This window comes from Drosophila elegans, unplaced genomic scaffold (assembly GCF_018152505.1).
Source record: "Drosophila elegans isolate 14027-0461.03 unplaced genomic scaffold, ASM1815250v1 contig_476, whole genome shotgun sequence".
NCBI lineage: Eukaryota > Metazoa > Arthropoda > Insecta > Diptera > Drosophilidae > Drosophila > Drosophila elegans.
This window is the reverse complement of record NW_024545863.1, coordinates 22,418,845-22,435,751: the sequence shown is the minus strand read 5'-3', so window position 1 is coordinate 22,435,751 and position 16,907 is coordinate 22,418,845. Positions and strand designations below refer to the sequence as shown.

Here is a 16,907-nt window from a genome sequence, read left to right as displayed (position 1 = left end):
TCAAATACAAAAACTTTTGGTACCGTCGGTTGTGGAAACGGAATAGCTTAAGTACACAGAAAACAATTTGAAACTTATTGAAGCTAGTCCTTAGTGTATATATCATCTTCTTAGCCTTTAACTTTACGCTGCAATCTGAAAAATTGCAGTTATTTCTTCTTCTTTGTGTCATGACCGGTTTTTGTTGGATCTTTTTAAATTCTATTTTGAATAGTCCTTTTGTGTTGGAATATACAAACTAAAATGTTTTTCAATGTGACAGTTATATACCAAATGAATCCACTAAATTAACAAGCATAATAAAAACAGCTTAGCCCAGAAAAAAACCGATTTGTTGAAGCTACTAGAAATAACTACAACTTAAGTAGGTATTAATTATTATAAATGTTCTTCTCAAACTTAAAATAAAATCGTTTAATATTTTTTGTTTTTCTATAGTTTGATCCGCTTGAGAACTTCGTTGATGACCGATGTTGGTGATATTTTTTCAGTGCTTGGGTTGTGGGAAGTTGCTTTCGTTTCGGTTTCGGCTCCATCTTTTGGCCAAAACACAATGCGTGTGCAGCAGCAGCAGTTGGCCTGACTGGGACACACCACAAAAGAATTGCTCGTGTCTTATTTTTCTCCATTTGCTGGCTGCTCTCCTTTACTTTTCTCTGCTCTTTTTTTTCTTTTTCTCCTCTAGTTGGTTTGATCTACTGCGGGCTTTTTGGGTTTCGGGTTTTGGGTTTTGGTTTGGGGTGCCAAAATGCCCCCAGGCAAATGCTGCTGTCATTGTTGTTGCTGCTGCCGTTGCTGGTGGCACGCAGCATATTTATGGCCACTGGGTCAGTCTCTGACAACAACAACAACGACATCAGCAGCAACTATACAACAACTACAAGGCAAGTGCGATTCTAGGCCCTGTGAAGAAGATTTGTAGCTGCAGCAGTGAAATTTGAAATTGAAAAATAGTTTGACTTTTATGAGCGGCGACCAACAAACGGCAGCAAACGAGTGCCGCAAACAACATTTTGGCAGTGCATGTTGTGGGCAGTTTAATGTTCTTGCCCCTCCCACCGACCGCTTTCTCCGGCTTTCTTTCTGTTGTAATTGTGTGTGTGTGTGTGCGTGAGTTGTGTGCATGAAAAGCGTTGCCTATTTTTGAGCGTTTCCCTGACCGGGCTAATACTTCAAAACGGCAAACTATGAGTAAATAGACTGCCGTCACCTGCCGAGAGTCAGTCTTTCATCAAATTTAGTTGGCGATTGCAATCGCTGCTTTCTGAGTTTTCGCACCCTTTTTAAAAGTGCTTTTATAACGATTTTAATTGGATTTAGGTACTAGAATATCAGTAGTTTTCTCACATTTTTGGAATTTTGAGCCATTTACTGCTTAGTTAGAAAACAAGTCTTACGAAAATAAAAAGGGTCTTCCTAATACTTAATTTGTTGGTATAAATGTTTGGGAAAATTATTAGTGTAATATAATTAATTTTGAAAGGTTTTAAATTCTGTTAATAATAACTTTCATTTAATAAATCCTTCATTAAATTATTAGTTTGTAAATGTTCTAAAATATCTGTTATATGTTAAAGTATGATTTTTTCAATGCAAATGCTTGGTGCTTTAGAATAAATATGCATGTTGAGGTAATTCCCACGATGAAAACAAGGGGGGCGGGAGTGCCACGCCTAGCCGCCGAGCAGCGCGTTCCACTTTTCAGTTAATCAAAAAAGGGAAGCAGTTAAGTTAAATCATAAAAAAATGGTGGGGTCTGTTTGCGAAATAAAACATAAAGTACCAACGGAATATAAAAGTAAAACTGTGAGGAACTAAAATAAATAAAATCGGAAGGGCAAATTGTGAATGCACACAGCTGATACCCTGTAATACCACTTTTTGTATACAATTCGTCTTTTTTTCCGCGTAGCACAAAAACTTCAGGCACTACGTTGTTTTGATTGGTTTCCCAAATCGGCCAGAACCCATATACCCCAATCGCTTTAGGAGGTACAAAAATCTCACTGACTTTCGCAATTAATTAGCAACAAAATTCAAACAAACTCGAAAAACTTTAAACTGGCAACGAGCGCGTTGATTTTGCGCAACCAACTTTTGTTGGTTGCTGTGGCATATATACATGCAGATATATGTATATACAAGTTGCCAGCGTACATACATACATACGCGGTATACATTGCAGGCTAAATAAATATTTTATGGCAGATTTCGCGCCCACCGCCGCTGCTCCTCCTCCAGCAGCATACTTTCCGGCGCTGCGGCGACTGCGGCTGCCGCTGACTTCCGGGAGTTGCGCTACAGACGAGTAATTATGTTCCACTAGCTTAAGCGCACTGCAGCGCCAGCACCAGAAGCAGGGCCACCCCAAAAACCTACCCCAGAGCCACCCGAATCCACAGCCACCCACACACCCACACCCACACATTCGCTGGCAAAGTAATTAAAACGCTTGGCCCATTAAAAATTGTACTCCACGGAGCCGAACTCGAAAGTTGAGCCTCTGACTGGCAGCTGAACTCGAATAAAACAAAGCAATACAAAACAACTTTAGACGTCTGCGCAGTGGCATACATTTGACTTTAATTAGCTGCCACGCCCACAGTCTTCTGCAGTTGTCAAATGCGCAAAGTTTTTGCTGGTCGAACCGAAAAAAAGAACTTATAGTACTTCCCCAACTGCTTTAACGCTCCACTTAACTGGTCAGTCAGCCTTTTAAATGGCTTATCGCAATGCCAAAGACACTCCCAATATTTCAGGAATTATTGCTGATTTATGAAAATTCCCAGCATTTCGCAAGATTCTCTCGGTTCGACCATTTCTTTGCTTTTTTATGTTTAGCTAAGGGGCAAATCTATTTTTCATGTTGAAGACTTTCAATGCCAGTGAAGTGCAAAGTAAAGTAAAGAAATATGTGCCACAAAAAAAAAAAAAAATGTAAATGAAAGGGAAGGGAAGGAGGAGGAGGAGTACGGAAAAACCAAATAACTGGAAAACGAAAGAGGGACGACGAATGCAGAGTGGCAACTAAAGCTCAGCAGAAAAAACTTTGTATTTCAATCTGTGCAAGAAAGTTTCGGAGCGCACGGCAAAAGATTGAATGAGTGTTAATCAATGGTAATGCGTGCTGGCAGCCCAAGAAGAAAAAGGGGCGAAGGTTGTTGGGTGGCATATCTTGTATCCCCTTTTCCTCGCAGCAGAATAGGTAAGCTGCAGACGAGGACTGCTGCGCACCGCAAAGGAAAGAAAACACAAATTTGCAATCAAAAATTTTCACCAGCATTGAACAAGGAAAAAACTGTACAGAATTGAACTGTTCCGGCATGCAGTTTTTACTTGGGCAACATTGTGAGTGTCCGCAGGCTCATCATATATCAATCCGAGTGCCTCCTACACTTTTTTTTACGTTCGTGGTGAGCAGCGCTCCTTTAATTACTGCCACATGGAATCTGCATGCTTTTCGAACTGACTTGGCGCTGGCAATTAAGCCAGATGACATGCTCACATTCATATCACATGTCCGCGGTCCACTGTCCACCACTCCCCGCCCCATTCATCATAGTAAGAGCACCAAAGAGACTCATTTCGGCTGACTTTGGGCTGGCCAATGCTTTTTGATCCAGCCAGCAGCCTCTGTGCGGGAACGATTGCGGTGCCATAAATTGCAAACGGACCCCGTCTCCACTAGTGCTGGGCAACTAGCTTTTTTCTGGCCAAGCCAGTCTAAGAAAAAAACATTCAACTTGTTACTACTGCATTACCGTCCTTTTCTCGATACATATATGTTGTTAAATATTGTTGTCAAATATCGCCTTTACCCGCTTGGAAGGATCAAGTAATGATTTTCAGTTACTAAAATAGTTTTAATTTTGATTTTAAAATACGTGCCTTCTACATTAAATAAAAATGTAAAAATTATAATTATGTATTATATTTTTCTTGGTATTCTACAAATTATTTGTAAAGCTCCACCTGTACAAAACTTTCTATATTGACAGCGTGCTAAGCTATTTCTTAACAGTATGGTATTGGCATTTTTTAAATTTGGTTTTATTTTTTGTAATGTGTGCAATAAGATCAGACTGGTGGTAAATATATATTTGCTTAAGAAACATCCAGTTTGCTTCTATGTAAGGTGGGACTATTTTATAAGTTTTTAGTTCGGACGAATGACAGGATATTTATTCTTTATATGTTTCTTTTACATTGGCTTACATTTTATACATTACCGCCAAAATTTTACATACGTGCAAATTTTAATTGGTTGCAGTCGGGCCTTGAACAAATACACGCTTTTTATTTGGGACTTGGCTGATTTAAGTTTCCATGGATTTTCCTCTTTCTAGCCGATTTCGAAGCCCGAGCTGGTTGAATGTCTTTAACCTGTAGACATCATCACTGGTCCCCCCATTTGCTGCGGGTTTCGATTTCACGACCAGAGGCTAGGCGACCAGCTCTCCGCACTCGGATTGCGCCTTATTGAAATTGGACGCCATTTGTGTTCAATTAGGCTATGCTAATTTGCTGCAAGTCGCGCGGCGACCACTCGGATTGCTGCGAGAGTTTAAATCGCTTTAAAGACTTGCGCCGCACGCTTTATTACGCTCAAGTTGGCTAACCGATTTTGCGGTTATTTGATTTAGAATTTTAATGAAAATATTTCACAGCTGACATATTAGTAAATAAATGATGCGCTCCGCTGACCAGTGTCCGCATTGTCAAGCTGATTGATTGTCCTGCGTAACCGAAATAAAAAATACACAACTATTTGAATTGCGTTTATTTGCCTTTCGGGAACAACTAAAATTTCAATAAATTGCTAAATTTGATTCGCCTGCAACGCATTTTATTTATTTTTCGGTGAACGCGCCTGCCCTGCCCGGCAATCATGTAAATATTATTTTTCATCAACAGAATTAAAATTGAATTTGCATCACACCCGGTATCTGTTTTTATTCCGCTTTCTGACGCATATATTTTTTGTGAAAACGCGACATTGTGGTCAGAAATTGAATATTGCAGCTTTGTGTGCGTGTCGAACATTAATCCACTGGCCGGCAGTCAACTAATTATTAAAATTTGCACAGATTTCTGAAATTGGCATAAATGTAGCGTTGTGCTGTCAATCAAGCATTGCACATACGACTCGTGGGACGCCAAACTCGAAGCGATGCGAAACGAAACGAAACGTAATCGCTTGCATGCGCTTGATTGCATTTTCTCCGTAAATTCATTACCAACACGCTGATGCGTTTACCGTCAATGAATTTGATGACACGGATATCAACGTCGATGTGGATGCTAACGACGACTTCGATTCGCTTTTAATTGCATTAATATTGCGGCCGGGGCAAGGACCTTCTGCCGCTCCTTCGTCGTCATCGTCGTCGTCGTCAATCTGCGAAATTCAATTTCTCAACCTCCCAAGTAAATCTGAGGAAAGCTGCTTCAGCCAGACAGCTCCAAATTCTCAATATCAATTTCAATTTAAAATTGTCTTGCAAGAGAGTTCTGATTTCGGGGGCTCCGATTTCGTTGATGGTAACCGAGTCATTGAAGAGTTGAGTTCTGGGAAATTTAAAGTCAATTTTAATTAGCAAAAATACCATCTAGCTGGGATCGTACTGAGAAAGATGAGAGTTCTTAAAAGTGTCCCTGATGTTTTCCCAATGAATTTTTCAAGGGATATTCAAAGCATTTGCCCACATGGATTTTCCTGCTCCTTTGTTGCCATTAGACACACCACTCAATATTCAATTTCTGGCCAAAAACACTTTAATGCGCGAACGTGGTCACGGAGCCTGAGTGCTGTTTTCCTTTATAAGCGGGGTGATTTCCCACCAAAATGGGTAAAAGGAAAAGGGAAAATTGGAAAGGGAAAAGCTCTTCTACGCCCACACCGTCAATTTGGCCGCTTCATAACCGTTTGGCTGTGGCGCCCCTTTGACATTTTGTCTCATTTTTGGCTATTTTTAAGCAATTCAATTTAATTTTATTAGTTTTGGCAAAACTCAAACAACTGGGACACAACAAAAATAACAACAAGGTGACCCCTTCCTTTTCCTTTTCCTTTCCCTTTCCCTTTCCCTTGGCTTGACCCCATAAAACCAGAAAGAGTAGCATAGATAGAGAGATACAGAGATACCGATTCGGATACATATTTATATGGCATTTGTTTAGCTTTTCATTGGCTCTGTCTATTTGTGAGATTTTTATTCGTCTCGTCCTGGCTCCATCGAATCGTCTCGTCCGCCACATAAGTTTTAAGTCATAAAAAGACCATAAAATGCATTCGTAACTTTTTTACCCCTGTTGGTTGTTTGTTTTGATACTCCCCCGCACTTGGTTCGGTCTCTGATGTTTGATTTTATTGTTATGATTGAGCAAAATGATGTGCCAAATGTGGGTCCAAGTCTATATTGAGTGTGCCCCGGGTTCGGGTGGTCAGTGAATTATGCTCAAAACTTCGCCACTCAAGCTTCAATTACTTTTACGGCTTAATTATGCGAATGCGATGCGACCCGCATCTGTATAGCCATCAGCTCGATACTTTATTCGGAAATGCTCGGATGCCATGTAAGGGGCACATAAAAATCGCACGAAATTAGGCGATATAATGTTTAAAACTCGAGTTGATGTGCGTGAGGGCGGCGCATTAGAAACAATTGAAAACTATGCGCAATATGAAAGTTGCCTTCGAATGCACAAACTCGAATGCAATTAATTAATTGCATTCAAACGATGTCGTGGTGGCGGGAAAATATTCCATTTGGATTTTCCCGTTTCCGGTTTTATGTGCGAGAAAAGTTAGTCGGCAGCGTCGACGAGCAAACATTTTTAACTTCCGCACGGCATCACGTACAAGCTGCCTTGAATGCGCTTTTCTTGTATGCAATCCCTCTTATATGGCCCATTGTTTCCGTGTTTTCGCATTGCCTTTGTTTTCACACGTATTGATTTCAGGGCAAAACTTTGCCATGGGCTTCTCTTACTAATTCAATTCCATTACCAACTCAACTGGGGATTTTTTGGTAAGAGCAGACTAAATCGTTGCAATAAGCCGACCAAAAATGAGTCTATCAAAACAATTAAGGTGAATAAAAAATACAAAGCAGCAATTAGCAAACATCGCGTAGAATGAAAAATTCAGCTGAAATCAGGGGGCGATTCACGATTCGCGACTAGCGACTGAAAGAACTCGCTATGAACCTGACATTTGTGTGGGGCAGGTGGAGAGGTAAAATCGGGGCTGGGATTGCCGCATTTCATTTCGCAATAAACTGGACTTTACTCAAAATGAACGGCCAGCCAGCCTGCGAATGCAATAAAAATGTTTAAAAAAAAGAAATAGAGAGCACTGGAGCAGAAACCAAAACCAGCAAGCAACAACGGATCGAATCGAATCGAAGCGAATGAAACGAAACCAAACCAAACCAAACCGCCAAGCCAAATCAATGCCCACAAATGGCACCAAACATCATGGGTGTGTGGCGTGGTGTGTGCGTACAATGAATGAAGAGATTTTCCCAGAGCTAACTAGTTTCTGGCACAGGCGAATACCCTGCGGAAATTCAGGATAAATAAATATTTGCCACATTAGTAATTTTTTTTTAATTTTCTTTCATCGTTATTGCTTAAGAGTTTAGATACCGCAGTGTTGAAAGCTCTGTTTCCAATCAAATAATCTTTATCTTCGAAATGAAGTCGAAATAAAGTAGAAATTCTTTTTCCCAAGCGTAAAACGTTTTTCTGAAATAAAGTAGATGTCGAGGCAATCAAAGTGAAAGAAGCTTTGAGTACACTTGTTAAATCAATTTCGTTATTTTTGTATGATAATTTAAAAAACTTCTTCTTTCGTTCAAATAAAAATAATTAAATTAAATTCAGAAATTAATTTGCAAAGTTATTTTAAACAAAAATGTGAAAGGCAATACTTTAAAAGTATTAAGGGGTGCATATGGCGGATACTCCAGCTTTGGCAGCGGTATTGGCTGGCGGAGCGACATGCAGGTTCGTAAATTCAGAGATAAACATAAATCGAGCGTAATTCGGGCATAAAGCGCTGCTGCAGCTGCTCTGCGACCGTCACACATTGGCCATTCGACCCGGGCCAGCTGTCCACACGAACGGGACAATCGAACGGAGGGACTATTTGCACAGATCGATTAAAAATTGAATAGCGGCCATCAGGAGGTCCTTCTGACCTCGGTCGACCCCTGCTGCTACTGTATTCAACCCCCGAAGGAGGCAACGGGGGGTGGAGGGATGCGACATGGCCCTGCCCGATTGAGTCCGCCAGAAGTCAGAGCAAGTGTATCTCGATGGTGGCCAACAGGTGTGCGATCTGACCCACAGGGCCTCCAAACCATCTCGCAGCTTAAAGGTTCGGCCTTCAAGAGGGCCCAGTTCCGCAATCCGCTTTAATTGATTGCACTCCCCTGTTGTCTGCGAAAGGATGTCCCCAGCACTGTGTTGTCATGGCCACAAGAAGCCCCTGGAATGCTCGACAAAATGGCAGAAGTCGGAGGCCGAAGTCTGCATCGAGTGCATGGGAATCTGTTAATTATAAATTCTTGAAATGGTTTTATGCGCAAAACTGTGAGCTGCTGAGCGCTGAGGCGTGTACTGGATTTCCAAGGCAAGTTGGTGGTGTTTACAAATTCAGTGTCTATTCAAATGATTCCATAGTTTTCTTGTTTAGTAGACTAAAAGTTCTTTCAAAAGTGTATTAACATATAATAATTTAATTAAAACGTTTTTGAATGCTAGTTGCCAGTGGGTATTTTCATTTTCATTGCAAAGTATTGGAATGGAAAGTGTTTTTATTGCTTCAGACATTTAATGAAAGTTGCAAACAATAAATTAAGTTATTGATAAATCAATCTATCTATCTATTATGTCTAAAGCGAGTTAACTTAGTCATATAATATTATTATTATATACCTCTTCTTAAGTAAGGTTTACTTCTGTTTTAGATGCTTTGTAAATTATAAGTAGGTGGGCTTGTTTTAGCTGGTATATGTGACAAAAACTACTTCAACGGGCTTGCTTCATCTTGTATATCTAAAAATCTGAGAAAGCTACTTCAATAATCCGTATGTTTTTACATTTTGTAAAGCCCTAAAACAAAGCCTTAAAATAAAGGCTTAAAGGCTGCGATACTTTAGTCCCTGCTGCTGTCAATAAATATTCCTTGGCAACGTTTGCAGCACTTCCGTTGCACTGGCGCAAAGGATGGCCCAACACGTCCCAGTTCGAATCTGACCCCGACCCCGTCACCGTCCCCTCCTCAGAAGTGGGCCTGCAGTGAAATGATTTTAAATAACCCCGGATGGTCCTATGCCTTTGGATGGAACTCCCGCTGGTGGCACTGGCACACACACACACACCTGCCCTCCGTATTTCAGTTCGGCAGATGGCGCATACTGTAATTAACATGGCCGTGATTATGTCGTACAACGAGCAAAACGATTAGTTGGGCGCGTACGCATAATGCATGTCCTTGAAATCGAAACGGCAAACATTGCATTATCGCCAGTGGCAAATATTGCAATTAATATCGATTGCAATGTGTATCTACGGCTGCGAATCTGTGGAACTGCGTATCTGCGTAGCTGCATATCTGTAACTGGGCCCGAGGGGTTGCGTTTTGTTTGTCCCATTTTATGAGCCGACTGCACGCAGGGCCAGCTGTCGAACCCACCCATTCTACCCATTCCGAGCCCGTTCTATCCATTCTACCCATTCCACACCCAGCTTACTGCATTTATGAGTTATTCGGTAAGGACAATAACAAATGTCCAGTCCTCCGGTTCTCGTTGGCTGCACTTTGTGACAGAAGTCCGTAAAATTGTTTTGGGTTCTGCTAATTTATCTGCAGCATTTGCCTAATTTATGTTATTGCCGAGTTGTTTGCCCGTCCCTAAATCATATTGACGAATGGACAGATACCGCGAACCGTGCTGCCCACACACACACACAGGCAACCATTTCGGCCAGATATCGTTGTTGCCGCCGGCTTTAAAGCGTTGAAGGACAATTAAAAAGAACCGAATGCGGCGGAATGGAAGTAGCGGGCTTAAAAAAAACGGGGCGAGCTGGGAATAAATAAAATTAACTACGAGTTGCGGTTACACATTCCAATTTGCTGTTGTTGCATTTTATGCGGCTGTGAAAGAGGCGGCTATGAAAATAAAGTGGCCGCCCTGAAAACCCGCAACTGCCCCCCTTCAAAAAAAAAACTCTTGCCGGCGGTCCATTCACGGCAAAAAACAAAAACAAAATCGAAAAAATACTGGGAAAAAAAGGAGGAAAATTCCTACCAATACAATGCGCAATTGCAAAAGCGTTAAAAAGAGCAACAATGTTGTGCGCTCCAAGTGTAGGGGGTGTAGTGGGTGGTTGGGTGGCGGTGGGGATCGGCATTGGGGGAAAACCCAAAGGGCATAAAAGCGTGTGCGTGAATATAACATGCTGGTATAGGTGATGCGCTCTCTGTCTCCCTCGGCTCTTGTGTCTTTGTTGCTCTCCACAATAGTTTGCGTTTTAAACAAATGGAAAGCGTAGCCAAAAATAAAAGCCGAAACAATTTTATTGAAGATTGCGAAACGCAAACATGCTTTTCCGAACACACACACACACAATCGAATCCATGCAGGTGCACATGAGGAAAATGTTAAGCTAGAGATGTTAAATTTAAAATAATGCGTAAGAATCTATGATGATGTTATTAAAGTTATGATAATTTAACTTTAGTTAAATTTAAAAATAAAAATATATAATTTTTTAAGTAAAAAACTGTTCCTAAAAGGGCATTAGTTTTTAAACGTATAGAAAGTTGTTAAAAAAATTTCAAAACTCGATTTATAAATTAGGAAAATCGTTTGTTTACTACTGATCACTAGGGAAACTAAAATATCAAACTTTGCTTTTGGCATTTTACAAGTTATACAATATTATAGAGGTTCTAGACAAATTCTTTAACTCAAATTAAATTGACAAGAAAGACTAGTTTAACTAGTTTATGTTGGTACTATATATGTTAATATAAATAATAAAGATAAATCTAATTTAATTATGTTTTTATCAAGTTCATTATCTATTTGATTTCTTTTGATCTAGTTTCTGTACTTATTTGTTTCTTGTGTATTTACGCACATACAAAATTGCCAGGCAGCCGGGAAAGGTACGCAAAAATGTTGCCAATCGAAATTCCCTGGCTGGGAAATGCTCACCCACTTTTTGCCCGACGTGTGCCATCTCACAGAATCTGAGGGGGTGTGGCAGTCGCAGTAGCAATAGCAATAGCAGTTTGGGCCTCTTTAGAGGGATAGAAAACACTACACGCACCCCAGCCAACGGACGCATGTGCTGTGTACACGAATTAAGTCCACTCACTTCAAAATGTTTGAAACATTTCGCCGTAATAAAGTGCGTTTTGCCCGCTCCTCTGGCATCACATTTTTTCGGTGCGGGAGTGGGTGCAACTTTTTCTGCAGATCTGGATAGTTGTTGTTGATTTTGTTGTTTGCGCTGACAGTATTTCAGTTATTTTCCGACAGTTACGCTGGACGAGCAGCAGTGCGACATATAAAGTTTTGCAGTACCCCGAATTTGTTGTGGAGTCGGAAGCACATGTATCTACAGCTCAAACCGTGCTAGCCAGTAAATTAAAGAGTAATTTGTGTAATTTATTGAATAAAAAGTTTCGGATTAAAAGCTCACATGGATTCTAAGGTTTTTAAGGCAACAAAATAATTTGCTTATGACAGGAGTAAACTAGAACCGTATTAAATAGTTTTAGTAAAAGAGTTTTAGTTAGATTACGTTGAGCAGAAAATGTGTTTTGTGAAATACATGGTTAAAAGTTTTTGCAGCCACATTTTTACGAGTACCTTGAAATTTAATTAGGCTTCTGGCTTGAGGGGATTTTGTGCACTGATTCTGGTTTTAAAAACCCAACCACCATGGAATTCGTGGCAACATTCAATCCAGCCAAACCACAAAATACACCCGCCAGCGCCTCAAACTTTTATTTATGGCCAGCGTATGCAAAACTATTCGCGGACAGCGATTTCGCGCTTTAAAATGCAAATTTTTTGCAGTGAGCGTGGGGGGGGGCAGAAGGCCAAGGGTGTGGGCGTGGCTGGGCCAAGATCAAAAAGCAGTGTCAGATAAGATCCGAGTGGTCATTAGTGTCCTGCAAACAAGTGGCGAGCCTGCTGCTCAACGCCCTCGGCACCAGGCAGCAAAAAAATAACAAACAAACACAAAACGAACAAAAAAAAAAAAAAAAAAAAGCAAACCACTTGACCATAAACAAACTTCACACTTCGCATTGTACACTTTTGCCGAGTGAGAGAGACCTGAAGTGTCCAGGAATAAACACTTGAAAATGCTGGCAGGGAAGGGTCGCCCATCGCCCGTCACACTCCTCCATTGTTGTTTTGTTTGACAAAGGCAGGACTCGCAGGACAAGCGGCACTAATGGGGCACAGTCGATGTGAACAGGACACGCAGGGCGAATGCGAATGGTCAGCCGCTTCCATTTGGAGGCGGTCATCGGGCATCGGCCAGCTGTGCTGCAACCAACTCCACTCCTAAGCCGATCAATTATCGGTAATTAGGCGCGCGTTTTCAATTAGCCAACTGCATTGCGAGCGTTTTGCGGCTAATGAGTACCGCACACACACACACACACACACACACACACAAACACACAGTCCCTTTTCCGATGGAAAAGTGTGAAATTATCGGGGAACATAATTGGCATTGACATTTATAATTACGAACAGCATGGCAGCGGCTCAAAGGACGAAAAGGACCAGCCAAACAATGCCGCTGTCGGGCACTCAGACACACTCGATTTCAGCTACAGACACCGCCGGCTAACCCATATGGTTACAGATACATTCACACCCACATCTCCGGTTGGGCTCGATTGGGCACAAACCAATCATCGGCCAAAAGGCTCGAATTTGAATGGATAAAATGGCTTGTTTGACATGTCAGACGGAAAAAAGTTGAGCAAGGGCGGGGACTAAAAAGAGGGTGTGGCTTCTTATTAGCACATTGCAAAATTTAAAATCAATATGTCGGTGAACATAAAAGCAGACAAAACAATGCAACGTTTCCGCCTGCAATAGCTTATAATACACTATTTTTCAGGGGGAAAACTGTTCGTTTCTGAACAGGAAGATATCAAAAATATATCAGTGTTATAAATACTATCCAATTTTAAAAATAAATTTGAAACGTTCGTTGGCTTTTCGGGCAAACAGTAAGAAATTAAAGAATTGTTTGTGTTGATGTGGAGATTTGATTAAAATAATGTTTCACCAATCAACTGACTTATTGTATGTCACAGCATTTGGTCAGATAAGTATCTCTTAATAGAAATGCGTCATCAGCGGTTCTTGGAAGAGGGTATATCGAGTTCATTGATCCTCGCACAATATTTCCGCATTGTTTCCTCGCTTTTTTAAAATGTGCAGGCAAATGGCTGCCATATGGTGTGGTAGTGCCTGACAACCTTGTTGTTGCCGTTGGTGTTGCCGCTCTGGTTTCTGCTCCTGAGGTTGTCATTGTTGTCCGCTTTTGACACGCCAACATGACCGCAAATGAGATTCTACCTACCTTTCCCAGTCTGTTTTTCTGTCTTTCTGCCTTTCTGCTTTTCCCTTTAGCTCTGCATCTCACTTTTTGCCGGTGACGCCCATACGCACCTACACCCAACACCCATCAAAGGACCTGGGCACAGGATAACCCCGACTGTCGTTTGCTGCTGCTGTTGTGGTGCTCCTGTCAATGACTTTTCATAAGGTTCATTTTGCTGACAGTTCATATTACCAGATTTCTTTCTCACACTGCCAAAGGTGTTGGTATTGGGCTGTTGTATGCCTGAAAATTGAATGTTTAGTGAAGAATTTAAGTAGCTGGTGGGGGGGCCATCAATAACTTGCAATTAAGGCACCCTCATGCGGGAGGTGTGAACGACTCCTTGGCCGATTAGAAAACATTTCGAACAAGCAAACAAACAGACAAACAAGGCAAACGAGTGCCAGCAATTTCCTCTCACTTTCTATCTATCATTCGGGGAAGATTCAGATCTTGAACCGGCTTTCCCTCATAGTTCTAGGCCGCAATCCCCCTGGTGGCTCAGTGTAATTTAGATTTATGCGCCCCGCAACCGCTTTCACCCTCTCGTGTACAGGGAGAAAACAGAGGATAGTTTATTAATACTTATTTTATGCTGTTAATTGCTTAAAATGTACTTCAAATATATTTTTATGTTTAGGTTTAACATTAAACATTTATAACATTCAATATGTATCTTAATATATATTTTTTTGTTTTGACTTAACATTACAAAACTTAATTAGAAATATTGTATTGACAATAAAATTACAGTGTAAAAAGTAAAATTAAGGTAGAACTATTTAAATTGGATAAGAAAGTAATAATACATAGGTATTAATTAAATGTTTTCTCATTTCGCAGAGCTAATACACTTTCCTTTTGGTAAAATAAAATTATATATTTAATTTTCATGTCTATAAAATCGTTCTAATGCTGCATAATTATATAGTGTCAAATGTCGATCCCGTCTCCCTCTTTTCTCTAACTGCAGCTTATCTAGGCATCTTGTATCGGAGTCCATCTATAGCAAGTCAAGCCGCATTTCGCGTTGATTATGGTTGATTTATATGACAGGCCAGCCTCCGCTGCCACGAGGGTTGTCGCCGCTGCCCCGGGAGATGTGTTAATCCATCGCAGCTAGGACTATATCGACTACATGGGCTACGCTGGGCTGCAGTTGTCTTCGGTGACTTTTGACTTTGGTTCCGTTTTAATTGAGCGCCAAAGCACGGCTGTCGGAGCACGCCCCCATAAATCAAGCGGGCTGTCGGCCTGTGAGTTATTCACTCAGCCGCAATGTCCAGCTGTCAATCATTTACGTAGTTTGGTGCGTAAAAAAGGAAACGACAATTTAACGGCGGTGTGGTTGTGCTCAACTCCCCCAATCAGCCGGAAAAGGAGCGGGTCTGGCCCGATTAAGGGGCCACCCTTTTAAGGGAAACTTCATTAGACCAGAAAGGCTGCCCTGGGGCCAAAACGGCAGCCGCTTTTAATGAGCCCTCAACAGATTCAGCTTAAAGGAGAGTGAGTGGGAAGTCGGAAGTGGGAAATGGGCAATGGGTAGTGGAAAAGCAGAGGCACGTGACATGACAGTTGGAGATTTTCTTTATTTCCAGCGTCAAGCTGCGAGCTTTCTACTGCTGCTGCTGCTGGTGATGATTTTTCGGATTGTGAGATATAGGAAGTTGTTGAAATCTTGTGATGCATTAAAATTTGCAAGTTTTGACTTGGCTTTGTCTGTGTTGGTTGTGGGGGCAGAGTGGGTAGGTCCTGTGTCTGAGTGCGTGTGAGTGACAGTTGTGTGTCAGTGGCACGCTTTTCCATCTTTCGGGAGCAGTTTTACTATACACACACACACTGGCATTTTATGCAAATGTCGCTTTTCTGCGTAGCTGCCTCGCTTTTTAATGAGCACACACACCCACAGAGGTTGGCACACAACCACAGTTGACTGTGCGCGTTTTCCTCTGTGACTGTTTGTGTGTGTGGTGTCTGTGTGTGTGACCCAAGTCCTGCGACTGTGAAGCAATTAAAATGAAATAAGCAAAGTTTTTTCACCCGACAAACAAATTTCCACAGCAACATGAAGACAAATGTAAAAATGTCATAGCCACACCGTAAAGAAATATCTTAAATGATGATTAATTAGCTGTAATTTTTGTTTAAGTTTCTTTTAGAAAAATTAACACCTCACAATTGTTAGTACCAATGTTTTGGCACCCTTTTTGCCAATTTATTTCAAATTCCTTTTAAGCAACTTTAAGTTTTGAAGTAGATATAAAATAAATATTTGATGGTTTACCTTACATTTATTTATATCTGTTAAACTATTAAACACCATGTCCTTGAGCTTCTTTTGTTGGCGTTCTGGTTTTGTATAAGAATAAGAATATTTCAGATTTTAAATTACAAATTCTTTGGAAGTAGTGAAAGGAAAAAAGGAAATAAAGTTGGGTCGTTTTGGGTTAAAAGCCCATTTGCCACTCAATCAGCTGGCATCAAGTATTGCTTTAAAAGCATTTGCAATGCCTCCGTCACTCCCCGTCTTGCATTTGTTATGTCCTTGTTGTCCTTGATTCTATTTTCGCTTTTCCATTCTGCAGCGCTCAAGTGGAAGTGGCCATACCATTCAAAACGAATGCGCCATGTGCATAGGTGTGAAGGTTGCCGCGGGCGAGCAGCTGCAACACCGGTGCATAAAAGGCTAATGCCCCGGGAAGAGTGGAGGCCGTACCACCATCCAAATGCCCTGGGTGGCTGAGAGGTGCAACAGCTTGCAAGCCACATTACCACTCGATGGGCGACAATCTGTTACCATTTTGCAGCAGTGAATATTTTTATCGCAAACTGGCAGCACCAGTAACTTTCATTTAGCGTGTTAAATATAAGGAATTTAATGGAAGGCATTTGAAACTCACAACAAAGGTGTACCAAATCAATTGGTTATACATACATTAGCATTTCAAGGCTAAATTTAAAATTTTACTATCTGAAAAAAACACAAGCCCGACCTTTAATCTTTATTTGATTTGATAAGTGGAATTGGAGGTACAGGTCAGGGTTTCTTATCGGAGCAGGAATTTTGTATATTGGAATGGAATTATTGTTTAATATTTGTCAGAACTTGATTTGTACTCTTAAAACTCTTTACTTATATCTCTTATAGTATTTTGATGAAATGCTTAAAATGGACACACTTGTGTTTATAAATAAATAAATAAATTTTTATTTATAACATCTAGCTATAGACATCAAAAAGATTGTACTTT

The 16,907-nt window shown here is 40.9% G+C and overlaps 2 protein-coding genes across 2 annotated transcripts; one reads left to right on the top strand and one right to left on the bottom strand.

Moving 5' to 3' along the window:
* Positions 1-14,690: 14,690 nt before the first annotated feature.
* LOC108147089 lies at positions 14,691-15,085 on the bottom strand. The gene is made up of 2 exons (XM_017273377.1): positions 15,066-15,085; positions 14,691-14,910 (listed from the first exon to the last, which is right to left on the bottom strand). The coding sequence occupies exons 1-2, from the start codon at positions 15,083-15,085 to the stop codon at positions 14,691-14,693; spliced, it is 240 nt and encodes a 79-aa protein (XP_017128866.1).
* Positions 15,086-15,977: 892 nt separating this feature from the next.
* Positions 15,978-16,399, top strand: LOC108147088. The gene is made up of 2 exons (XM_017273376.1): positions 15,978-15,996; positions 16,242-16,399. Exons 1-2 carry the CDS (start codon positions 15,978-15,980, stop codon positions 16,397-16,399), a joined length of 177 nt encoding a protein of 58 aa, XP_017128865.1.
* The last annotated feature ends 508 nt before the right edge of the window (positions 16,400-16,907 follow it).